The following is a 26892-nucleotide window of genomic DNA, read 5'->3' on the forward strand; positions in this document are numbered from 1 at the left end:
TACTGTGATACAAACATAGACTCAAGGATACAGGTGATGCCTCCTTGGACTTTCACTTTTCAAGAGAATATCACCTATGACCACATAGCATTTAGGGAGGATGTGGAAGCAGGAAAGCAACATTCTCTGTCACCCTGAAAGAATGCCCAATTCACATCAATTAAGAGACCATCCTTCAAGAGGACTTTTTTCCTAAGTCTGGTGAGAAAGACTCACCAGTACTAGGTAGCACCAAACCAGCATCTTCATGATGTGCAGATTTGGGGGCCAGCCTGTTTGCAAAGCGTGTTTCTAGCAGTTAGCAGAATTTCTTCTCTCCTCCCACAAAGAAAATCTGGCTGTTGTTTGTTCCCAATTCCCAGAGAAGTGACACATGTTGAAGCAAGCCATAGCAAGAGTGCTGTGCCTCCATTGTACAGGGCAGCCAGCCATCAGTTAAATAAAATATCCTTCTGTGGCCCTCACATCAGAGAGTTCCATATGCTGGACCTCCCTCTGCAGAATTTTAGGCCTGTCCTCGGTGCAGCACCTGAGGTTTGGCAGGCCTCCTGTTTGGTTATAATGCTCATGTACATATTTATTCAGTTATATTTAGTTCAAAACATTTGTCTGTTACCTTGATGAATTGGGACATTGTAAAGGTTGAACTGGATTTTATTAACCTGAGTTCCATCAAAGCAGCAACCGTAAATGGGAAGCTCCTTGGGCAGAAATCTGTGTCCTTCACAATGTTTTGTTTTTTTAACTTTAACTGGAAGTAAAGTTTACATTCCAAAAAAACAAACATCATAATGGTAGAGCTCAATTAACTTTCACAAACACCTAATCAAGAAATCCTAGCACTCCCAGACCCCTCTTCCGAATCACTCTCTCTTCAGAGGAGGCCACTGCCTGACTTCAAACACTGTAGTTTCCTGAGCTTTCTATGTATATATCATACATTGCATTCTCTTTTGAGCCTGGATTTCTTCATCCAGTGTTATGTTTTAGAGGTCCATCAAGGTCACTGTGGTTAACAATAATTTGTTTATTCTCATTATATTTATTATATTTGTTTATTCTCATTATAAGCATACCTTCTTGTGCTTCACTTCATTGCATTTCATAGATCTAGTGTTTTGTTTGTGTTTTTTCATGAACTGAAGGTTTGAGGCAACCCCGTGTCAAGCGAAACTATTGGCCAATAGTTTCCAATAGCATTTGCTCACTTCATGTCTCTGTCACATTTTGGTAATTTTTGCAATATTGCAAACTTTTCCATTGTTATTATATTTCTTATGGTGACCTATGGTCAGTGGTCTTTGCTGTTACTACACTTTACTGACAGCTTAGATGATGGTTAGCATTTTTAGCAATAAAATCTTTTTAATTAAGTATATTCTTTCCTTTTAAAGACATAATGATATAGCATGGTAACACGTGGCTGGGGCTGAGTGGCAGCTCTTCATCGCAATGGAACATGTGCGTCCCACCCTCTGCCTTTGCCTCTGTGCACACAGTGCCCCTCTCCCATGCCCCTCTTCCACCCCTTCCTCACCTCGCCTCTCCTCTGTCATGGTGTCTGCCCCACCACCACGCTTCTAAGCTGGGTGCTGCCACCTTATCTAGAGAACTGGGAGGCACGTCATGTGAGGTTGTTTTTCTAAAGATATGTTGCAGCCTCTCTCCTCTCCCCACTTGTGAGCCCTGAGCTTGTCTTCCTCCAACATGATATTGTGATCTTTAGTCAGAGGCTTACGCAAAGAAATAGGCCTTGGAGTATAATGCCAAAATGCGAGTGGTCTTTTTGGCTTCTTCTCCCTATTCTGCTGACATTGTGACTAGAGGTACAGCCCAGGGCCCACAACCCCTCACCACAGTCTTGGAGCTGCCAGTGGGGAGATTTACCTCACAATGCATAGACAGCCCAGCATGCACAGACACACCGTTTGGATATAAACTGGAGTTTTTTCTCCACACTTTTGCACATTATCGTTCTAGACATATCAGTGCACTTTCTCTTTCCTAAAGTATTGTGAGGAGAAAATCTTCCATTCTTGGTTCCTATGAGGGTCCTCTGAAGGGGACCTATTTCTTGTCTACATGTCTGTTTTTTATTGTTTGGGTTTTGCCTTATCCAAATTTGTCTTGGTCTAAATATTGGAGAATTAGTGTTACTATAAATAGTCTTTAGGAATCGTGAATAATCTGCATATTATTATCTTTTAAACAAGATAAGTTTTAAAATGAGAAAAGCATTATTGGCTTTACTTACATTTTATGAAAAGAAGCATTGGTTGCATGTATGTATGTGTGTATATTCCGTTGCTTCAGTCATGTCCAACTCTTTGCGACCCTTTGGACTGTAGCCCACCAGGCTCGTCTGTCCATGGGATTCACCAGGCAAGAATACTGAAGTGGGTAGCCATGGCTTTCTCGAGATTGGGGTACTGGAAAGGACCTTAGAAATCATTTTATGCAAATTAAGACTCCAAAGGGTGAGGAGTAGGGCTGATTGTGGCCAAATAATTAATGAGTTGTATGATGTTTGTCAGCTCATATCTTGTGTCTATGCCTCTGTTTACATTAGTTCAGTCAGTTCAGTTCAGTCACTCAGTCATGTCTGACTCTTTGCTACCGCATGAACCACAGCACGCCAGGCCTCCCTGTCCATCACCAAGTCCCAGAGTTTACCCAAACTCATGTCCATTGAGTCGGTGATGCCATCCAACCATCTCATCCTCTGTCATCCCCTTCTCCTCCTGCCCCCAATCCCTCCCAGCATCAGGGTCTTTTCCAATGAATCAACTCTTCGCATGAGGTGGCCAAACTCCAGCATCAGTCCTTCCAGTGAACACCCAGGACTGATCTCCTTTAGGATGGACTAGTTGGATCTCTTTGCAGTCCAAGGGACTCTCAAGAGTCTTCTCCAACACCGCAGTTCAAAGGCATCAATTTTTTGGCACTCAGCTTTCTTCACAGTCCAACTCTCACATCCATACATGACCATGACCATAGCCTTGACTAGGCGGACCTTAGCTGGCAAAGTAATGTCTCTGCTTTTTAATATGCTATCTAGGTTGGTCATAACTAGGTATTCTCAAAGACTTCTGAAAGAGGAGAATTCATGGGTTTGATATGATTTTATGGGCTGTTTTGAATGTTCAAGCCTCTCTCATGGTGGACTAGGCTCTGTGGTTTATGATGAATTGACTTTATACAGTAGGTCATGACCCATGGGCAGTTTCCAGCCCACAGCTATGGTTTGTTCGGAGCATATGTTATTTTAAAAAAACAGGAAATTTACATCAAAGGCCAGATTTACCATATTTTAAAAGTTCAATTTGGAAAAGACTGCACTGAATTTCTGTGCCATTCCAGCAGATGAGTGAGCTCTTGGCAGTGGTCTTCTTCAGATGGGTTTCTGGTCCCTGGCTCTCACCTATCATTGTTCTATACCCTGTGCTGCTAAGGACTCACTTCTACAACCTGCAATCATCCTGTTGAATGTTTTCCTCTAAAAATGAATTAATGCCATAAATAGTCTTTTTAAATGAATTGAGTTGGATTTATAAAAATGTGGGTATCAAATATTTTCAGATAATGCCTCACAGGTCAGTTTGCTTTCAGGAATGAGTATAAGTAATGGTTTTCTTTTAAATAAATTTTCTACCACTTTCCTCTGAGAAGACTGAAAAGCAGTGAGTGCATCTAACTTCCAAATCTGTGTTGCTAAGGTCCAGTTTTCATTAGCAGGAGCAAGGCTCCTGAGAAAAATGTCAAGTAACAGATCAGGACCATGGAATTGTCAGGTATGCCTGAAACATCATACCCGCAGGCACAAAAGCACACAGAGATTACTGCGGACTTGTGAACAGAACACAGAAGCTCAAGTAAAAGCATAGTTTGAGTTCAGTTCAATTCAGTTCAGTCGCTCAGTCGTGTCCAACTCTTTGTGAACGTCATAGAATAAGGGTAGCAATGGATTATAACACATCAAATGCAAAATCCTTTTTATTGTAACAAGGAAAGAGGGTCAAAAGGGTCACAGCTTCTTCTGTAGAGGAATGCCAACTAAACGAGTACAGAAGGAACCATAGAATTAGAAAGTCACCACTGTGAAACTTATAGTCACTGATTTAGGCAAAGAACTTCAATAAGAGCTAAAAGCCCCTAAATGAAAGGTTATTGGATGGCACGGTGTTCACACAGACCTAAAGTCTTACTTTGTAGGATATTTCTTAATTACAAGGAGATGAAGATACCACCTTAACCAAGTGCCTCAGCATCACCAGTAACAGGCCAGCCCAACGTTTTGTGCTTCTTGATGTGATGCAAAAGGAAGTACGTGATATCACCTGTGTGGGATTCTTGCCAAAGATATTCTGCCTAAATCTAAACAACCAGACAGATGTATATTAGGGGACATTCTACATGGTAGCTGGCTTGGAATCCCTTCAGAAAGTGAGGGAGTGAAACACATAGGCTGGCAGTTGCTACTCTAGATTACTAGAGACTAAAGACAAATGAACTCTGATTAGATCTTGAGCCATTAAATCTACACCACACAGCGATTTGGACATTGTGGGACAGTTGGGGAACTCTGAATATGGACAGGATGTTGATACTGAATCAGTATTAAATTTCTGGGGTTTGACAGTGTGAGAGAATGTGATCATTGTTTCATGGTTGTGTAAGAAAATATCCTTGTTCTTAGGAGACTCATACTGAAGCACGGGGGCAACATGTTATATCTGCAACTTACATTCAAATGGTCCAGCCCCTGTATCCCACAAATACATATATATGTATAGATATGAATGTGGAAAGAGTGAAAAAGATAGAATGAAGGTGACAAAATATTAATTGGTGAATACAGGTGAAAATATATAGATGTTCATTGTGTTCTTTCAACTTTTCTATGGCCATTAAAAATATGGCTAAATAAATGGGAAATAAATGCTAAATAGTTGTGGGAAATAAGGGAATAAGTTGTGGTAAATAAGTTCCCTTAAATTAATTTTAACTCTTTGATTTATCCTTAACTGCAGTGAAATATTTACATGTATAATTTATTTTAAGCTAATTAAGGTCTTATTCTACATTTAGGGTGGGTTTTATGAGTCTGTTGATATATGCGGAGTGTTTGTGTATTTTTCTCCATAGAAGAGCCAACAAGAGTTTTGATCACATCTTCAAAGGATAGGTCCATTCTTCAAATAGTTTAGAACTTAGAACTACTGACTTGGAATAGATTTACAATTTTCAATTCATTCTTTATTCTGAGTATCATACACTAGTTAATATTTCAGACAGTTCATGTATAAATTTGGTAATTGTGAATGTAATTCTCAACTTATGTAAAGCAAATGAACTTTCAGCAGTTTCCAATTTATAAAATGATTTTCTTGTATCTTACATTAATCTGTTAGTTTAATGTAAGTTTATTTGACCACAGAAATTCTGTTACTTAGAAACACACCATGACATTCTAGTAACATGATGTATTCCTTTTCATTTCCAAACTAATATGTGTTTAGTGCAATCACATGTTATTTTTAATACAGTCCACTTTCCCTTGTGTGGATTCACATTCTTCACATTTTGTGCAAAGGGAAAAATACGCTAGACTGTAAGTTTTTTTTAATCCGTTTTCTTGTAGAAAAGGAAACATAATGTCAAAGAAGAAATAATCATGTCATTTATTCTTTAGTTGTGTGATCACTAAGCTCTATTAATTTAATTAGAAATATTCACCTCTTTGCAAATAACAGCGTGTGACAGACCAGATTTCAATGTGGCTTATAGTTTCAACTGTTCCTATTCATGTTGAAGCAAAGACATGTCAGCAATATGTTGTAATATGCCAAAGTGTTGTTTAAGACATATAGGATGAAATGTACACTAACACATAACTACACTATTTACATAGATTTTAGTTCCTCTAAAAGTCTTTCACCAATGCCTCTGGGTCTCTTGCGGTAGGTTTAATCAGAGCTGATGTCACAAGAATAGTAAATACTTACACACCCCAGAACCATCTACCCAGAGCATGCTGCACCTGGCCGAGGCTTCCACGCAGACTCTTACTATATCCCTGGAGACCCACTTGCGGATTACCTCTGCAGCAGGAATCCATCTGCAGGACAGGTTTATTGATCAAGTAGTCTTCTCGTTTGGCTATTTTAAATACAGTTTTTCTCCTTTTTTTTTTTTAGTTTTATGTTATTATAGTAAATCACACTTGTAAGTCAAAATTACTTTTCTTTCCTATAATCAGGATTTTTTTAATCTTCTTCTCATCTACTCCCATGTCTATGACAATAGTTTAGATTCTTTGAGTTTTGGTTTCACACTGCATTTATAACATGTTCTAAGCTGGTTTCATTCTACTCTGTGCAATGGATGTGAGCATGCAGTGACACAGCACAAAGGCCACCAAGCTCAAGAGAGCTACTGACACGTCTTCAGGGTCCCCCGTGAACCCAGCCCTCTACAGAGAGCATTGTCTGACGCCTGCTCTACTGTAAGAGGCCCATTCCTTTTTCCAGTATATATCACAATCTAAGGAATCATTTCCTTAAATTATTAATATCTACCATATTATGAGACTTGGCAGCCTTGAATAAGTCACTGAACTTTCCTACCTTCTGGGTTCCCAGCACCTATCCTTGAGGGAATGGATAGTCATCTGATGTCCACCTTGTGCTCAGTACTGTTGTGGACATCACCTTATCTAACCTTCACAGATGCCGTGGGAGGAAGATATTCTCCTCAATTTCATGGGCAAGGAAACTAGAAATCAGCGTCTAAATAACGTGACCATGTCCACAGCTAATAAGGATTCCAGTTTCAGACCCAAGATACTCGTTCTTGTTTTTTCATTGCAAAAGATGAACTTCATTTATCCTAGACTTCTAGGGTTTAAGGCCCCCTGGCATCATCTGGTACAGGTGAGAGCTGGCCGGAAACATCTATTTTCATACGTGTGTGTGTGTTACTCGCTCATTCATGTGCAACTCTTTGCAACTCCAAAATGCCTTTAATATTTTTGAATTTTAAGTTAAATTCATATTAAACTATGGACAGATGAATAATTCAGTCATTACCAATTTGTAAATACTTCTCCTATGAGGAAACTTTCTGTTTTCTAAGTAAGGGAAAGAGGTGAAATAGATATCATGGAGGGTTTACCCAGTCCTTTGAGGTTTCACTCAAACAGCAGAACTTGAGTATTTTATTCTTTTATGTCAGCATCTATGAACCTAGTAATTCATGTTGTTTAAATGATGGCTTTGGAAAACATTGTCAGTATTGCTGTTATGGAGAACAATCAGTTGTCAAAGCATGACTTATTTTTTTATAAAATATACTCTGCCTTCTAATGTCCATGTCAGAGAATATTAATAAGAAATTATTCCTTACTAATTATATGACCGTATATAAATCTTTATCACTTTTCCTTTAAAAATCCTTAAATTTTGCACATTTCTTCTTGTTTTGTTTAGGGGTAGTATTAATGTCAACTTTGGACAACTCATGAGCTGATCGTTTAGACTGAGGGATCAACAGTTCTATTAGTACCTACTCAATACACAGAATATAAGGATTCAAGAAATGAATTGTCTCTTATTTTAAGTTTTACAATATTTTAGGAAAACATGATATACCTTCTACCAGTCTACTGTACAACATCCTACATTGCAAATAAATAATCAATGCAGACCTAACTCATAATACCAGACCTGTATGTCAGGAGGTTGGTGGGACAGATGCCAAGTACCGAAGGGAGGAGTCACTTCCTGAGGAGCTGGGCTTCTAGACACAGCTTGCCTTGTGCCTTGGAAGCTCCTTGAGGTCAGATCATATGGCTCAAGTCAGATGCAGCCATATAGTAAACTTATTCCCCTTGAAATTGAAAGTTGGTACCCATTAGGGTTCTGCTTCTGCCCTTCTCTTCATCCACCCCTCATTGTAACCTTTCCTTCGGATTCCCCTCCAGCTGAGTGCATTCCCATCCTCCTGCCTAAATTCCACGGTGACACCTCCAAACTTCAGCATATTCTCACCCAAACTGTCTCTTTCTCTCAGTTTCTCAGCAGCATCACTGAGACTCAGAGCGGTTCTCCTTTTAATCTGCTTTTCTCTTCTTTGTATCCCTTGCATGGTAGATCACTACTTCCCTTTTCTTTTTTCTTTTCTTCTCTTCTTTTTTACAATCAAATCAGTTCATTTTTAAAAATTTATTTATTTTTATTTGGAGGATAATTGCTTTACAATTTTGAATTGGTTTCTGCCATACATCAACATAATCAGCCATAGGTATGCACATGTCCCCTCCCTTCAATCAGTTCATTTTATTTTTAATATATTCTCTATTGGACTTCCCGGTGGCTCAGTGATAAAGAATCTGCCTATGATGCAGGAGACAGAGGTTCAGTCCCTGGGTCAGGAAGATCCCCTGGAGGAGCCCACAGCAAGACATTCCAGTATTCTTGCCTGGAGAATCCCATGGACAGAGGAGCCTGGCAGGCTACAGTCCATAGGGTCACAAAGAGTTGGACACGACTGACGCAACTTGCCATGCAAGCATGCATACTCTCAATTATTCATGGTTCGTAATGTCCTTCTGAGATTGAGCCCCTCAGAAGATGACAAATATGGCAAGCTTGCCTTCAGACTTCATCTCCAGCAATGAGAATGTAGGTGTTTTTTTTTCTTTCTTTCAAAGTCTCTGTCATACCTATCCCTGTTTCTGCTTGTTCCTCCTGTCACCTATACTGAGTAGGTCCCTCTTATTCTATTTCTAGATTATTAGCCACCTATTTCTAGGTGGCTCTTTTCCCTTCATTACTTTCATACACCTCTCTTCAGAGTTTTTTGGTGGTGTCCTATATTTCTCATTGCAGTAAGTATGGTCTCCTCCTATGGGCCTTCCAAGCCATCCCAAGCCTCTTATTTCCTGTATGGTCTCTCCTCCGCTGGTGAACCTCAACTATGCTTGGCTCATGCCAGTTTGTTTCAGTCAGTTATTCCTTTCCCCTCAACTGATTCAAATTTCAAGCCCCAGTTTAAGCCTACGGATCTTTTCTCCTCCAAAGTCAGTACTAGTTATTTCCTATACCATATATACCACAGACTCCTTTATTACTCCTGATCTAAATTTGTCAACTCAGGAAAACCATTTTTGCCTATAGCACTCTGTGGCACCAGTAAAAATTGGGGATTTTATCCTAATTTAGCTATATACCAATCATCTGTGGCTAAATTTCCACATACCAAATCTAAAATTATCTTGAAACAAGCATTATAGTTTATTAACTCTTTCCAGTGAACTTAAAGGTTTTGACTACACAGTTTGAACAGTTACTGGAATAATCACATTCTTCTGTGTGAATGAGGCAATCATCCTTACTGCTCTTAGTGGTGTCAATGTGGACTAGAGGCACATTTCAACTCGTGTTGTGGGTGGTGTTTTCCATGTTAATAGAAGAAGTCATCCCTAGGAATAGTTAACTTTAACCTCTCAAGCCCAACTCCTCAGGGATGTATGTAGAGTTACTTGACAGTAAAAGCCTAAGGAGACAGTGTTGTATCTTCTCAATCCTGTTGACAGCACCTGCCAAACCAGACGCCCTGCACCCTCAGATTTATGGGTGCACCTTCCCACTCTCAGGTGTCCAGACTTTGCACTTTCGGGACTGCATTCAGCAGATGCATGTTAAGTCCAGGCTCAGTCACATGCTCCCTGTTGTTCCCACGTGCCGCACATTCACCCCCGGGATGCTGGGGGCTTCCTAACCTGCCTGCTCCATGGGGAGTCACACAGTCTGGCAGAGACAAAGATGTGATCCCAGTCTGTGCATGCAGCAGCACTGCCACGTTCTACCCATCCTATAGAACATGCACTCACGCTAACTGCCTTTCAGGGTGTTTTAGGTCAGAGGTCAGCAGGCTTTGGTTGTGGCAGAGGTGCTCAGGACTGATTCCCACTATGGTGCTAGAGCTCCAAAGGATCAGACACATCTACTAAGCTTCCTTGTCCCGGCATACCCAGAGGTTGGCTCTGCTCAGGCAGCTGTAATCCTCGTAACTTAGAAATGTTTCTTCAGGCCAAAGCTCTCCAGTGAAGTTCTCTGAAAGTATAGGAGGAGCTGAGGAGAGGATAAGGACCAGGAACTTTGGCTGAATGTTCTTCATGGCTTTTAGAACTTGATGTGTGATTTATATAGTACCTTGTCTATTGGTTTCAAGACATAAGGGGAGCTGGGGAGGCAGACAGGAACAGTGTCAGTTAACCCTTTCTGATGGTAGCAAAGCTGTTTTGTCTGAAGGGAGTCTGTGTACTTCCTCTCTGAAGGACGCTTCCTCCCCAGGGCACCATGAACTCCTAATGAGCCATGCTTGAAAACCATTGATGTGTTCCAAGAATGCTATTTTGCAATTGAATCAAGTGATCTCAGAAAAGTAAAATGACTGCATAATTACTGGAGACCAAGATGGGGACCCAGATGTCCTGATTCTTGGTGTAATTATTTCCTTATAATTCTAGGCTATAGGTTTCTGTAACTACATCATATCTTTAATGCTTTTTGAAATACCTTTATCTACAATAAGCCAAATCTCAAAATTGAAAGTATAGTTAGTATTTCCTGTACATATGTGCAAAGATGACATGCTATTAAATATTTTCAGACCATGACTGGGCCAGGATTTCCTTAGTGTACATCTGTGTTAGTAATTACAGTATACTTCTGAAGCCAAACAGAACACCTCTTTGTTATACATTATATAAACATTATATATCATGAACAATGTTTGCTATATGGACATTTATCACTTTTAAAAAATGAAATTAAAGCTTCTATCCAGAGCATTATAAAGTTTCAAAGCAAACAAGTTCAATGCTAGATATATTTCGTATTTTAAGTTATATAATCAGTAGAAATAAAAGCATCTTCCAACTTAAGAACAAAGCTTCCATCAGTCATTTTGATTTTTCACCTTTCTAGAGATTCTTCTCCCAACAGGGTATCTCTCAGTGCACAGTAGGGTCTCAGTGTGTGCCTGGGTCTAGTGTTACTCCAAGCCTCCTGGGGATTGCAGTGTCTTATTGCAACTTTTGCTATTTGCACACTCTAGAGACCCACAATCTGGGAATATCCCTAGGCCTAGGCAGAGGGGCCTTGGGACCCCAACATACTTTATTACATCACCACCCTGTTGTACTGATTTCATCACACTTGACTTGTTGATTTGATTATCTGTTTGATCTCCTGGTTTATGGCCCTAAAACACCACACATTCCCAGAGAGCAGAGACCTCATCTGATCTCTTCATCCCTTTCTCTCTAAAACAGCATCTGGGACACATCTGATTAAAATCAGAATGACAAATTAATGCAAGAATGCTTCAGTATTCATCTCTGTTGTCGAGGATGCTAATTCTTTTGACTCACTTTATTTGGTTTGAGTCCCCTCTGACAGTAATTTTGTTTACTGTTTAAGTTGCTTTAAATCATTTATATTGATGCATTTATATTCAAACAGCACAAAGGTTCTTGTTAAGTTAAACGAATACCCATATCTTCCTGTTATTTGTCTCTCTTCATTCAACTTGGCCAGTTTAAATTAGTAAAGCTTCTACATATCTAAACCGGTTATAAATCTCAACTTTTTGTTCCATAAGATTTTATTTCTCTTCTTAACCACCTGGCTTAAGCCTTTGATGCTTGATTCTAACAGTCTGTATCATATTATTATTCTTGTTCATTTTGTGATCTCAAAAGCCTATATGTTAAGAAAGGGGGCTTAGAAATAACATTATCTTAAATGGGGTAAATCAAACTTCTATATCTTGAAAGCTGCCCAAGTAATAATCAACTTTGATTGAATATGCTGTTTAGTGTCAATTTTATATGAAAGGTTGGCAATATTAAGTGTACTCGCTATGCATATTACACTTCCCAAATATTTTATTCTTCTCTGGTTCTCTTAACAGCTCAGTGAAGTGGGGCTGAAAGGCTCTGAGAATTGTGGGAGCACTATTAAAAGATTAAATAACTAAAGTTTGAAAAATTAGAGTAATCTGCCCAACGGGGCCAAGATTAGAAATTAAGTTCCTAATCTGGTGTTTTTTCAAGGTAGAAAACTGAGAGTAAGAAGAAAAATCAACATGGTTCCTATATGTGTCTTTTACAAATTATTTTAGAAATAAAGATAAGATATCATTATATAATGAAAATTTTAATACATGATATGATTTTGTTAGGATCTACTACATAATGAATACTGATAGCTATATGTTATATTGAGTAAAAAGATACATTTGAGCAAATTAGGTCAAAGATAGGAGAGGTTAACAATGACCAGAGGGACAAGTTTTTTAAATGTATGCATTAGGTTTATATTTACAAGGTTTAGTCAAGGGTAGTTAACTTATATTTTAAGCAAACTCCACTGCTTTCCATAAATCTTTTGATTGAGCAAATAATTATGAGGGTGATCTTAAAATACTGTTAAGCTTTTTAGACTTACAGAGAAATTACAAAAATCATACAGAATTCACATATACCCTTCTCCCAGCTTTCCCTAATGTTAATAAGCACATACTTAACCATAGTATAATTCTCAAGACCAGGAAGTTAACTTTATAGTAATTATATTTTAATTCTATTCATGTAATTAATAGAAGGAACTAAAGCTAAGCCAATGATTAAGTTTATTCATATCAATAATTGTATTATAGAGTCTTAATTACTTATAGAAAATTAATAAATTTTTGCTTTAACAGAATAATAAACAGAACATTAGTTCATAAATTCTACCTATCATTTTTTCCAGCCATCCACTTCTTGGTCTTGAACCATAACATACATACTTTTTTAAAAGACTTAGGGAGTTCTTAGCTAATAGAAATTCTGTGGTCTGTTGTAAAGGGCGTATTTAGTTGCAGATTCTCTCAGTCTACTTCAGCAGCACACAGCATCCTATTCTTGTGAGAAAGGTTTGCAACAAGATGGCTTGTTTCTAGAGTGTGAAACTGAAAGCTTCACTAAAACCGTTAAAGACTAAACCTTGTAGATATGTGTTTAGTTGTCCTGTGCAGTGGTGAATCAGGTTGACTAGCATAATGACATTTTAATATGACATTATATTTCTTATTAAGGAAAATGCTACTAAAACAGATATATGAGTATTATTTACAAGTGACAAAGAAAAACTTGGAGTTACTTGATATTTTGTGGTTTAAGAACAATACTTGAATATGATCTTATGCATGAAAATGCATAGGATGATATTTCTCTTGTTTTAATGTAGTTGTTTTCAAGATGAAGATGTTCCAGGGTCGAATCATCATCTTCTTCAGCATTGCAAATTTGTTCTGGAAGAATATTCCTAAGGAAAAATAGACATGCAGGTCATAAAGGATTGAAGTAATATTCCATCTTCATATTTAGGAGTTAAAATAAAATTGGATCCTTGTCTTATATACCAGAAAAAATTCCAAATAGTCAAAGATCTACATATAAAAAAATAAAGTCATAGAACTGATAGAATAAAGCATGGTTATACCCCAGTAGGGAGGGAGAAATCTTCCTATGTGTGACTCAGAAACCAGAAGCACTAGAAGAAAAGATTAAAAAACTGGCTAGTTGTTTTTTTTTTTTTAATGCAAAGTTAAAAGACAAATGGCAAAGTAGGAGAAAGTGTTTGCAACTTAAATAAAGGGCTACTTTACAAAGACCTAAAAGTCTAGGAGTCGAGAGAAATCAGAAAAAAACAAAAAGATACCTGGTAACCAGTTTACACATGAGAAAATGAAATGACATGTGAACATAAAAGGATGCTTAATTTCATTTATGATAAGAAAAATTAAATTGAAATGATACTGGCATGCCACTCTCACTTATCAGATTTTTCCACCTCCCCACGGAACAAATCAAAGCTCATTCACATGTTCTGATGATAAAGTTGTATAGGATCAAGCATCACTGAAGGGAATTTGAAACTGTTCAGCCCCATGGAAAGGAATCTGGCAGTATGTAGCAAAATTACATATTCATTTTATTCCTTTCACTCAGCAATTCCATTTCTAGGGATTTATCCCAAAGTTAGATTAGGAAATACAAAATTATATTTGAACAGAGTTACATGTTGTGGCATTATTTATAGTATAAAGAAGTAGAAACAATCAAATGTCTATCAGTAAGAAACTGGTTGAATAAAGTTCCTACCTAATAGTACTATTCAGTTGTTAAAAGGAAAGAGGAAATTTTCTACATACTGATATGGAGTGATATTTAGGATATACTGAAAATTTTTTAAAGTAAAGACTAGAAAAAAAGAGAGAAAAGAATAGTACTTATTCTTCTTATTCACAGAAGAATAATACTTCTGTATGATAGTTTATATAATTATGAGGGGGTATGGAATATGAATGTGTATGCTTAGCAGTTTCAAAAATAACACTGGAATCATCATTAGGAAATTAATTTAAAAATTTAATCAAAGGACAAGGATGGAATACAGTATAAGGGATAGGCATAGAAAAATATTTTGTAGAAAGTAGCAGTTCCTAAAAAATTGAACTGTAGTGTGGGAGAAGGCTCTTGAGAGTCCCTTGGACTGCAAGATCAAACCAGTCAGTCTTAAAGGAAATCAGTCCTCAATATTCATTGGAAGGACTGATGCTGAAGCTGAAGCTCCAGTACTTTGGCCACCTGATGTGAAGAACTGACTCATTAGAAAAGACCCTGATGCTGGGAAAGATTGAAGGCAGGAGGAGAAGGGGATGACAGAGGGTGAGATGGTTGGATGGCATCACTGACTTGATGGATATCAGTTTGAGCAAGCTCCGGGAGTTGGCGATAAACAGGGAAGCCTGGTGTGCTGCAATCCATGGAGTCACAAAGAGTTGGACACGATTGAGCGACTGAACTGAAAGCAAACTAAAGACCTATCTGAATATTAAATTGTTGACATACTGTTACAGAGAAACCTACTGTGCTTAAGCTATACATCCTTCATGGAACATATTCAAAGGACAAATAGAACTACCAAATACATAATAAACTTAATTAAATACTTTTGCTGTGAGTTGTAATAATGGTATGCATTTATTACCTTACAAAATAGGTTTACATATTGTAAGGTAATAAATGTAAGTTATTGTTGGAAACCTAGATTTTCAGTTTAAGATAAGTCTACATCAGAAGGATTTCTCTATAATGGTAATTTTTTTTTCTTTTACTTTTTTTTTTTTAATTGGAGGATAATTGCTTTATAATAGTGTATTGGCCTCCACCATATACATCAGCCTATAATGGTAAATTTGATTTGGGAATATCAGTATGAACTGTTTTTGTTCTTGTTTTTTTGTTTTTTTTTTGTTTTTTTTTTTAACAAAAATGCATATTTCTGGTAGTCCACTGAAGGGCCTTGAGACTGTAAAAATACATTTAAAAGAAAGATGCCTGGTGCCCAGACTGGGGCCTCTGAACACTCTTCCCCAGTGAGAGGAGCTAGGGCTTTTTGGAAGAAGGCTGGCATTGGTCTGTAGTGGGGGATGTAAAAGTGAGCCATCCAAGATCTATGGAGGCCTGTCCAAGGACTCAGGAGCCAGCTCAAAGGAGCTCAGCTGAAGATGAGACAGTTAAGAACAGCAATTGCAACTGATGGAAACATTCTTAATATATAAAGCCATAAATTCGTATTGAGTCTCCAGAGAAAGAGAGAAGGCCAGAAACAAAGTAATAAAGCAAAAATATTCAGGCCCCAACTTCTTTTTTTTTCCTGAGACAGTCACTATCAAATTTTTTAAATCTTTTATAGTCTTTTTCATCCATGGTTAATGCATATGTATAATTTTTTACAATTTTATAAAGATAAGATTGGCATGACATTGTATTAGTTTCAAGTATACAACATAATGATTAGATGTGTGTGTGTGTGTGTGTGTGTGTGTGTGTGTGTGTGTGTGTGTGTATGGTTGAAATGATCACCACCATAAGTTAATATGCATCACCTCACATAGTTACAAATTTGTAACCAGCTTCTTCCCATGATGGGCCATTTAAAGGAAAGAACTGAGCATTATCTTACCTCTCAGAGTAAAGAACTTGCCCTTGCTGATAAGAAAATATTATTTATAGAGGAATGTGCTTAGTCACTCAGTCATGTCTGATTCTTTGCAACCCATGACTGTAGCCCATCAGGTTCCTTTGTCCATGGGATTCTCCCAGCAAGAATACTGGAGTGGGTTGCCATTCCCTTCTCCAGGTTACAGAGGAATTCCATTTAATAAATGTGAAAAGAATGACAAAAATAGAAATTCACCTTTTTGTTACCCCTAAGGAAATAACAGATGCAAGCAAGTGTCATCATGAGTTAAAAAAAAAAAAACCATTGGTTCAGTGGTGGAGGAGAAAGGTTATGATGGAGATATCATACCACTGCCACCCATATCCCACCAAAAGTGGGATATTTTATGCCTCCTGATAAAATACAATAAGAACCATGTGGCACAACCTAGGAATTATCTTAGCCAAAAAATTATACTCTGATTATAAAGCCCTCCCCATCCCCACCACTTCCCCTATAAACTTGACTCTCTGTTTTGTGTTTTAGAAGTTTGTGTTTGGAATTTTAGAGATAGGTAAAAGAATAAAGAGTATAATCTTCAAAGACAGGACCACAGAGCTCAAGGATCTGTCATCCTCATTGGCTGCACTAAGAAAGTGTCCCAGATTAATCTTGAGACATTCATACTTTTTAGGTAGAGGGGATGACTCAGTCAGCAAACAGAACACACACAGAAAAATGTGTCCTCAGAAGTGAAGAAACTGAGTTTTAATAAATGTTTTCAGAATTTTGTTTTCAGAAAAATCTAGATAGAAGCAAGCAATTTTATTGTTAGCATACACTTAGGTTTTGTGTTCTGCAGATCAGTGTGTTTGAAATCACGTATGGAGGTCGGAACAGCACCATAATCTGCGGCCTTGAAGTCTCACTTGAAAGTGTCTCTAAGATTCTAGGTATTATGTAGTCATACTCTATTTTTTAAAAATTTTACATGGAAGTTTGCAAACATAGAAAAGTAGGGGAAAAGCTATAATGAATCCTTATGTACTTATTATCATCCAACTTCAACAATCATTAACATTTGCCAGTGTTGTTTGATGCAACCTCTTGTCACTTTTTCTTTAAATTCCAGACATTATGTCATGGTCATTTAATCATATTTTGTCACCCATGACAATTTAAATGGATACTTGAGAAAGTCAAAATTTACCTTATCTTGTTGTTGTTCAGTCTCAGGAAATGTAGTGCTTTCATTTCTTGTACCCCAGGTGGTATAGATTTTAATTCATTATGATCCAGAAACAGCTCTCGAAGAGAATGGTAAGCTCCATAGAAGGAGACTCGGTCTATGCCATCATCCACAAGCTTATTAAATGACAGGTACAGGTACTCCAGGCCTGGTTCCATGTGACCAAACACATAGCCAGGGATGCGTTCGATCTGGTTCCCAATGAGTACGAGGTGCAGCAGCGACTTGGGTAGATAGGAGGGGACGTGGTAGAGCTTGTTGTAGGAGAGGTCTATTGATTCTAGATTTCTAGAAGAGAGTGAACAATGTGGGTGCATCAGGGCATGACTGTTAGCTCAAAGTTTTGACAAGCCAGTGAGGATGCTTGTCCGCGTTTGTGCCAGTACTCAGCGTTAGTGATGGTTCCCAGTGCAAGTGTGGCTACATAGTGGTCTAGCTGCAAGGATATTGCTGCTTGAGTTCCTGTCTTATGGAGGAGCACTAGAGTTGAGAGAAAAGAATCTCATATCCTAGGGGTAATGCTGAGACCCAAAGAGGGCCCACAAATATCTCTGAGGCATAACTTATATTGGAAATAAAGTCCAAAGTTCTAGCTGACATCAAAACCCTATCCTTACAATCATCCTTGGTTCCAGCAAGGAAGTAGCAGTAAGAGGTTTGTGCATTCTCCTTCCACATTTGATCTGATAACTTGGGATCTGGGACTTGGGGTAAGAATGAGGGATATAGAAAAGGTTAATAATCAATCAGAAGATCTGGGAAATGTGGTGAACTCCCTGGCTTTTTTCAGGAGCCTCACCTGCAGCTTCTGCCTACTGCTTGAAGATTTTTCACTTGCTGAACTCAGTTGCTCTGCCACTGCCACATCCTGCTAAACCTAAAGGGCCCTCAAGGTCTCTTTCCATCTCTGTCCTGCTTCTGAAACATGCCTATCCCCACGATGCTACTCAAATCCCTCATTCCCTCATGACATGACTTCAGATCTGCTCTGATGGCACCTGCTCCTGGGGCCTGACCCTGCTTCCCTGTGTAGCTAATCATCTCTCACCTTGCCTGACAGGCAAGGCCTCGACACTTTGCACTTCCCTGAGAGCTACAGCCTGGGACCATTGATTCCTCTCCAGGAAACTGGGCTCTGTTTTTTGCTTTCTCTATCAGGTCATGCATTTTTCAGTCTCTTTAGTAAGACTTGAGATAGAGAAATAGTATCAAGGAATGAAGACAGTGTGGTATAGAATCTAATGGTGAGGGAGGAGAAAAAGGGAGAAGGGCAGCTTCCTTCCTTACTGTATTGTTGCTATCGTTGTTCAGTCTCTAAATCATCTCTGACTCTTTGCGACTCCATGGACAGCAGCACACCAGGCTTCCCTGTCCTTCACAATCTCCCAGAGTTGGCTCAAACTCATGTCCACTGAGTCGGTGTTGCCATCCAGTCATCTTATTCTCGGTTGAACCTTCTCCTCTTTCCTTCAGTCTTTCCTAGCATCAGGGTCTTTTCCAATGAGTTGGCTCTCCACATCAGGTGGCCAAAGTATTAGAGCTTCAGCTTCCAATGAATGTTCAGGATTGATTTTCTTTAGGATTGACTGGTGTGATCTCCTTGCTGCCCAAGGGACTCTCAAAAGTCTTCTCTAGTACCATAATTTAAAGCATAAAGTCTTTGGCACTCAGCCTTCCTTATGGTCCAATTCTCACATCCATACATGACTACTGGAAAAACCATAGCTTTGACTATACAAATGTTTGTTGACAGAGTACTGTCTCTGCTTTTTAGTACACTGTCTAGGTTTGCCATAGCTTTCCTTCCAAGAAGTGTCTTTTAATTTTCTGGCTTCAGTCACAGTCTGCAGTAATTTAGGAGCCCAAGAAAATAAAATCTGTCATTGTTTCCACTTTTTCCCCTTCTGTTTGCCATGAAGTGATGGGACTAGATGCCATGATCTTAGTTTTTCAATTAGAGTTTTAAGCCAGCTTTTTCACTCTGCTCTTTCACCTTCATCAAGAGGCTCTTTAGTTCCTCTTCACTTTCTGCCACTAGAGTTATATCCTCTGTGTATCTGAGGCTGTTATTTCTCCCAGCAATCTTGATTCCAGCTTGTGATTCATCCAGCGTGGCTTTTCACATGATGTACTCTGCATACAAATTAAATAAGCAGGATGACAGTATACAGCCTTGACATACTCTTTTCCGATTTGGAACCAGTCCATTCATTGTTCCATGTCCAGTTCTAACTGTTACTCCTTGACCTGCATACAGATTTCTCAGGAGGTAGGTAAGGTGGTCTGGTATTCCCATCACTTTAAGAATTTTTCACAGTTTGTTGTGATGCATACAGCCAAAGGCTTTAGTGTAGTCAATGAAGCAGAAGTAGGTGGGGTTTTTGGAATTCCCTTGATTTTTCTATGATCCAACAGATGTTGGCAATTTGATCTCTGGTTACTCTTCCTTTTCTAAATCTAGCTTGTATATCTGGAAGTTCTCAGTTCACATACTGTTGAAGCCTATCTTGAAGGATTTTGAGCATTACCTTGCTAGCATGTGAAATGAGCAAATTGTATGATAGTTTGAACATTCTTTGGTATTGGAATGAAAACTGACCTTTTCCAGTCCTGTGGCCACTGCTAAGTTTTCCAAATTTGCTGGCGTATTGAATGCAGCACTTTAACAGCATCCTCTTTTAGGATTTGAAATAGCTCAGCTGGGATTCCATCACATCCACTATTTTTTTTTTTTTTTTTTTTTTTTTTTTTTTATTATTCACTAGCTTTGTTTGTAGTAGTGCTTCCTAAGGCCCGCTTGATATCACATTCCATGATATCTAGCTCCATGTGAGTCACCACACCATCATGGTCATCTGAATCATTCAGACCTTTTTTTGTACAGTTCTGTATATTCTTGGCACCTCTTCTAATCTCTTCTGCTTCTGTTAGGTCCTTGCCATTTCTGTCATTTATTGTGCCCATCTTTCCCTTGGTATCTCCATTTTTCTTGAAGAGATCTCTAGTATTTCCCATTCTGTTGTTTTCCTCTGTTTCTTTGCATTGTTCACGTAAGGCTTTCCTATCTCTCCTTTCTATTCTCTGGGACTCTGCATTCAATTGGGTATATCTTTCCTTTTCTCCTTTGCCTTTTGCTTCTCTTCTCAGCCATTTGTAAGTCCTTTTTGGACAACCACTTTGCCTTCTTGCATTTCTTTTTTGGGGGATGGTTTTGGTCAACACCTCCTGTGCACTGTTACAAACCTCTGTCCATAGTTCCTCAAGTACTCTGTCTATCAGATCTAATCCCTTGAATCTATTTGTCACCTCCACTGTATAATCATAAAGGATTTAATTTAGGTCATACCCAAATGGCCTAGTGGTTTTCCCTACTTTCTTCAATTTAAACCTGAATTTTGCAATAAGGAACTGATGATCTGAGACATAGTCAGCTCCAGGTCTTGTTTTTGCTGACTGTATAGAGCTTCTCCATCTTCAGCTGCAAAGACTATAATCCTCTCTGTGGGTAGAGGATTATCAAACTTACAGTTCATGACTGCCTGTGAGGTCAACAGACCAGCACAGTGATCAGACCTTAGGTCATGCTGCTCGGACTTGGCACTTGTACATTGTACGTTATCCACAGCAGCAGTGACCATAGCTATCCTAACGTCAGTTATTTCATGAACAATTTGAACTCTTTGCAAATAGCCAAGTTTTTGGTAGGGGGAGGTTCGCTAAGAATGCTGACACCTTCCTCACTCATCCATTTTCATACCCTGTTGAGTAATGGCAAAGGAAGAGAATTCATCTATGAACATCAAATTGTAGCATGTACTTACTCTTGATTTATCCAGGCTAAAGGAGCAATTCTGTTTTCTTCAATTTTATTATAACGTAATCCAATGACATTGATCTTTCTGGTATGATTAAAAGAAATTTCAGTTATTTCTTCAATTTGGTTATTTTCTAGGTATAATTCCTATAATTAAAAGAAAAGACTTATTTTTCATCTTATTACTTGATATGATAAATATATTCAATTTCACAGAATTAAAATATATTCAGTTTCACAGAATTAAAATCATGTTATAAACTGTTGTCATTAGTATTAGCTAATGAAAGAGTCTTGCAGCTCTTCCAAATGAGTTAATTTTTTACATTGTCAGATTTTCTAGCTAGCAAAATAAAGTGTACTATCTGTCATGGTTATGGGACTAAATGAATTTAAGTATTTTTAACCATAAAATGATATGATATAGCATATCATGATAATTGTATATAGCTTTCTAATTTACAAAACTTATTCACATAAATTATTTCATTTGGGCTTCAAAGACCTAGAAACTAGAAAATAGGTAGAAACTATCCCCATCTAGTAGTGAAAAAACTCAGGCCTGGAGAGATAGCAAGGTGTTTGCAAAGTTAAACAGCTGATGCATGAGGGAAATTCATGCTGGCTGGCCCCAGCTTAGAGGTATCCTGTTTCCTGCCAGTCCATGCTGTCAGTAATTTTTTTAGGCTCACATTTTTAGGTTTGTTTGTATTATAATTTCTTTAATTAAAAGTTCATTAAGAGCCTTCATTTAACATCATGGTGAGGTTAGAACTATTAGTAAGTTGTCAATAGCCAGCTGCATTCAAGTTAAATTCATTTGACTTTACAAGGAATTTGTCACTCAGAGATCTTGTTGGAATTCAGAAGTATGATTTATGTATATATATTCGGAGTAATTCCTGTTGTAGTAATTTCCCCCTCTTTGTCATTTAATTTTGGTATTGTTGAAAGTATGTAAAGTAAATTTTAGTGTTCTGCTTCATACCTATTTAGGGGTGAACTATATTAGTGGCTCCTAAACTTGATTGTAGATTATAATCACTCGTCACCTTTTTAAAGTATAAATTCCAACTTAAATTAACAGAGCACACTCATTTATACATTGAAACTGCAGGTGTGAAGTGGTGTGTTGAAAGGGTTCAGAGTGTATGTACATGCATGGACAACAGCTCCCAAGAAGCTAGTAAGAGGGTCTTTGGAAAGGGAAACCAGGGATGGGAGTGTCAGACATGGAATGGACACACTGCTCTTTTGTACTATTCAAGTGTTGTGTGTGTGTGTGTTTTACTGTGTGCATGCATTATCTATTTAAATTTTTATTTTAAGAAATCCCAATAAATTGTTGACCCAATTCTTCAAAGAACCTGATTTAGCATGTCTGGTATAGGCCCCAAAATCTGTATTTGTTTAGAATCCAAGTAGTTCTGAGGTAAAGCTAGGTTATGAGTGCAACCTCAATTTTTACAGTTTTGGTAAATTCTAAATGTCTGTCTTACTCTACAAATAGGAGGAAGAGGAAGCGTGTGTAGCAGCAGTATCAGATTGAGACTGATGGCCCTCTTTTGGCTCACTGGGTTCACAGCCATGTGAAGCGTCATCCTCCTGGCTGATTGTTTATGGGACAGAAATAGAGCTCAGAGGAAGTGACCTAAGGGTCACCTGGATCTGCTGAACCTCAGTTCTTAATGTGGAAAGTCAGGGTGTACACTTAGCAGGGAAGGCCCCACCAGAGTACCCCCATAGTAAAGTGTGTTCCATGTTGTAGCAAGGGAGACCACACACTTGGGCCGCAGGAAATCCATCCAGAGGGGATGGACACAGGACAGTGCTAGTCAAAATTAGTAAGCTATGAGAAGTGAGTGAGGGGTGGCTCTGCTGGCACAGTCAGCAGCCTTTTCTGAAAATCTTGTCCATCCTTACAGGGTCACTGCTAGCCCAGGTGGGCCTCTGAGTGGAACAGACTGGGATAAACATCCCATTGCCAGTTTGAGATAGTTTAAACTACTTTGCAAATCAAGGTGCTTTTTGCAAGTTGTACTTTCTGTTTGAACTTTCAGTTCATCTCCCCTATTCTCTCCCCAAGAGCTGTCAGTAAGACCAATTTTCACTTTACCAAGACTCTCTACTAGTAGTAATAATTCTGATTCATAATTTTGTATTGTTTGAAAACAGTGCTCAAATTATGATAAATTTTATTTATAGCACCAGAACTACTCAGTTTAATATGCATCACGATAATATTTTTAAATATATTGTTTGTTTTGTCATTGTGTGCTATATTTAAAATATAAAACATTATAAGGAAAATATTGGTACCTCAATAGAAGCAGGAAGACCCTGTGGTATAATTCTAAATTTATTTCTTCCCAGACGCAGGTAGGATAGGCTCTTCAAAGGTTTGAAAGCTAAGGAATTGACATTGGTTTCACTGAGATTGTTTCCTTCCAATTCTAAAGTGACCAATTGATTTAAGTCTGTAAAAAAAAATTATTGTGATATTAAAATTTAAAAACATGCAATTTCTGTAGGCTTTCAAAGTTTCATGTGAGATGTTCACTTTATTTGGACGACTAATGTTATAGCTTCTTTCTTTGAATCCCCCCCATAGAGCCTTTTCCCAAGTACTCCTCATATTTGCACAACAAATGTTCAGTTCAGCCAGGACTCGGTGCTGAATGCATGGTCCAGGAGAGACAGGCCTATAGAGAAATCACTGTCGTGTTGTATGATGAAAGTTTGTAACCCTCATACAAAAGCAAAAAAAACACCACCCAAAAAAAAAAGGAAGAAAGAAAACTATAGGCAAATATCACTGAAAAACATATATGCAAAATAACTTTAACAAAATACTGGGAAACCAAATTCAATAATACATTAAAAGGATCATACACTGTAATCAAGTGGGACTTGTTTCAGGGATGTAAGAATGGCTTAATATCCACAAATAAATCAGTGTGATACACCATATTAACAAATTGACAAATAAAAGTCATATGATCACCTCAATAGAGGCAAAAAAAAGCTTTTGACAAAATTCAATATCCATTTATGATAAAGACTCAACAAAGTGGGTACAGAAGGAACATCCCTCAACATATATGACAAACCTACAGCCAATATCATACTCAACAGTGAAAAGCTCAAAGCATATCCTCTAAAATCAGGAATAAGACAAGGATGCCCAGTCTTACTGCTTTTATTCAACATAATGCTGGAAGTCCCAGCCATAGCAATCAGACAAGGAAAATAAATGAAAGGAATCCAAGTTGGGAAGGAAGAAGTAAAATTGTCACTGCAGACAACATGATACTATATATATAGAAAATTGTAAAGACTGCCTCCAAAAAACTATTACAACTAGTACATGAATTCAATAAAGTTTCAGGATACAAAATTAATACACAGAAATCTGTTGAGTTTCTATACACTGACAATAAACTATCAGAAAGAGAAACATTAAGAAGACAGCCTCATTTCCAATTGCATCAAAAAGAATAAAAACTTAGGAATAAATGTAAACAAGGAGGTAAAAGACCTGTACTCAGAAAACTATGAGACACTGATGAAAAAAAATGATTGAAGGCAACACAGACAAATGGAACGATATACCATGTGCATAAACCAAAAGAATTAATATTGTTAAAATGACTATACTGCCTAAAAAGACAGTCTACAGATTCAGTGCAATCCCTATCAAAATAGCAATGGCATTTTTCACAAAACTAGAACAAATAAGTGTAATATTTGTATGGAAATGCAGAAGATCCCAAATAGCCAAAAACAATCTTGAGAAAGAAGATATATCTTCTTTCTCGATATATCTGGATATATAAAAGCCGGATATATCATACTCTGTGGTTTTAGGCTATAGTACAAAGCTACAGTAATTGAAACAGTGTGGTACTGCCACAAAAACAGACCCATAGACCAATGGAACAGAATAGAGAGCCCAGAAATAAACCCACACATTTATGGTCAATTAATCTTTGATAAAGGGAGTTAAGAATGTACAGTATGGAAAGGAACATTTGTATAATGAACAGAAATCAAAAGAAGGAGGTGGGGGAGCAGGACACCACACAGAGGTGGCAATGAAGTATTTGCAGAGACAGATAGGTATGAAATGGTGTCATAACCAGGGAGGTATGGGGAGTGTAATGCAATGGATGGTTCCTTTTTTCAGGACACAAAAGGAGCACTCTTGCCTGGTAAACCCTCAGTCTTTGAACAAGGGAGTTACAACAGTGAATTCCCATTGCAGTGTTCATTTCCTGGCAGAGAGTGAAGCCAGATGGACATTTTGAAAGAATGACTAAAAATTCCACACATTCAGATTGAGCTACCAAGAAAGGCCTTTATAAAAACAAGTTTCTTTCTAAATTGTTTCTTCAGGTCTCTGGAGTGGTATGACCAAATCTACTGGAAACTTAGAGGAGAATGGATAGTTCAGCAGTGATGATACCCACAGGCATCTGAGTCAGACACTTAGGGTGTAACTTTGGAGTTTGTTCAGTGGCCAAAATTTTCAGAATAGCGGATGTTTTCATATTCAATTCAAGTCATGGATATTGCACTGATAAGCTCTGTGCACCTTAGATCCTACTCTTAGGCAAAAAGAGAAGTAAGACATAGCCTAAAGTGAGAACAAAAGACACTGCCATCACAAGTACCTCTTAGGTTCTAGAACATGACAAGGAGAAGATGGCAGTGTAGACTTGAGTGGTACGGAGGTGCGAATGGGGCTAGACTCTCAAGAGAGAAAGACATCGGTAGAAATGGGTGAGGCAGCCAGGTGAACACATGCAGGTATGAACCCACATAGTTGTGCTCAGGAGTAAGAAAGAGATCAGCCCTAGAGTGGCCCATCTGTAAGAGAGGATGAAGGTTGTGGAGAAGACAGAGGTGGCCTGGGCAGGGCCTTCGTGCACCAGAAAATAAGGTCTGACTTTCCTTGTGGGCAACAAGAAGCCTCTGGACAGGGAGCAGCGTGACAAAATACTAATCTGCTGCTATTTAACATCAACTGAAGGGCAGAGAGGAAGTATGGAGGCCAATTATTGAATTATGATACATGATTCTATTTCTTTATATAACCATTTCCACCACTAAATATACTGAGGAGCCAAGCATATTTATCTAGAACATAGCTGAGGTTTTGGAATGGAGAATTTTTTTCAGAGAAAAATAGATAATAGAAGTAGACTAGTGGTTATTACGTGACCTCACAAGAGAGAGAAACACAATAATGCATATTCATGATCTTATGCATTAATTTCCAGTTATTCTGAGTGGATAGCCACACACCATCTTTGCTAGAAATGACACCATGATCATGGATTTTGGTTTGTTTTCATCATTAATGAAGACAGGAACATTTTTTAGCATATCCTGCTTTCTTCTGCTCTCCCCCCTTCTATCTTCACCTTCCCTTTTGATGTTGTTATTTAGTCACTAAGTCATGTCCAACTCTTTTGTGACCTCATGGACTGTAGCCCACCAGGCTCCTCTGTCCATAGGATTTCCCAAGCAAGAATACTAGAGTAGGTTGCCATTTCCTTCTCAAGGGGATCTTCCCAACCCGAGGCTGGAACCCATGTCCCCTACATTGAGGCAGATTCTTTACCACTGAGCCACTAGGGAAGCCCCACCTTCCCTTTTAAGACCTTCCTTTTCTCTAGAGTGGGTATGCAGGTCTCCCAGTGGATCCTGGATGGCCTCCTAGCACCTCGGCATAGTTTGTATATCTCTCCGTTGTGTGGTTCCTT

At 38.3% G+C, this 26892-nt stretch overlaps 2 protein-coding genes across 5 annotated transcripts in view; one reads left to right on the forward strand and one right to left on the reverse strand.

Annotated features, from left to right (window-relative positions):
* The window catches only part of CENPP (centromere protein P), a 227883-nt gene that overhangs the window by 142982 nt on the left and 58009 nt on the right, over positions 1-26892 (forward strand). The gene's annotated exons all lie outside the window — the stretch shown is intronic.
* The window catches only part of ECM2 (extracellular matrix protein 2), a 37824-nt gene continuing 22418 nt past the window's right edge, over positions 11487-26892 (reverse strand). For all 3 annotated transcript variants that reach the window (XM_065946571.1, XM_065946570.1, XM_065946572.1), the window contains exons 7-10: positions 23444-23601; positions 21132-21271; positions 17272-17598; positions 11487-13376 (exon numbers count right to left, since the gene is read on the reverse strand). In XM_065946571.1, coding sequence (XP_065802643.1) covers positions 13208-13376; positions 17272-17598; positions 21132-21271; positions 23444-23601 — 794 coding nt within the window. In that variant the 3' untranslated portion in view covers positions 11487-13207. The remainder of the gene's footprint in view (positions 13377-17271; positions 17599-21131; positions 21272-23443; positions 23602-26892) is intronic.

The sequence above is a fragment of the Muntiacus reevesi genome, chromosome 10 (assembly GCF_963930625.1).
Source record: "Muntiacus reevesi chromosome 10, mMunRee1.1, whole genome shotgun sequence".
Lineage (NCBI taxonomy): Eukaryota > Metazoa > Chordata > Mammalia > Artiodactyla > Cervidae > Muntiacus > Muntiacus reevesi.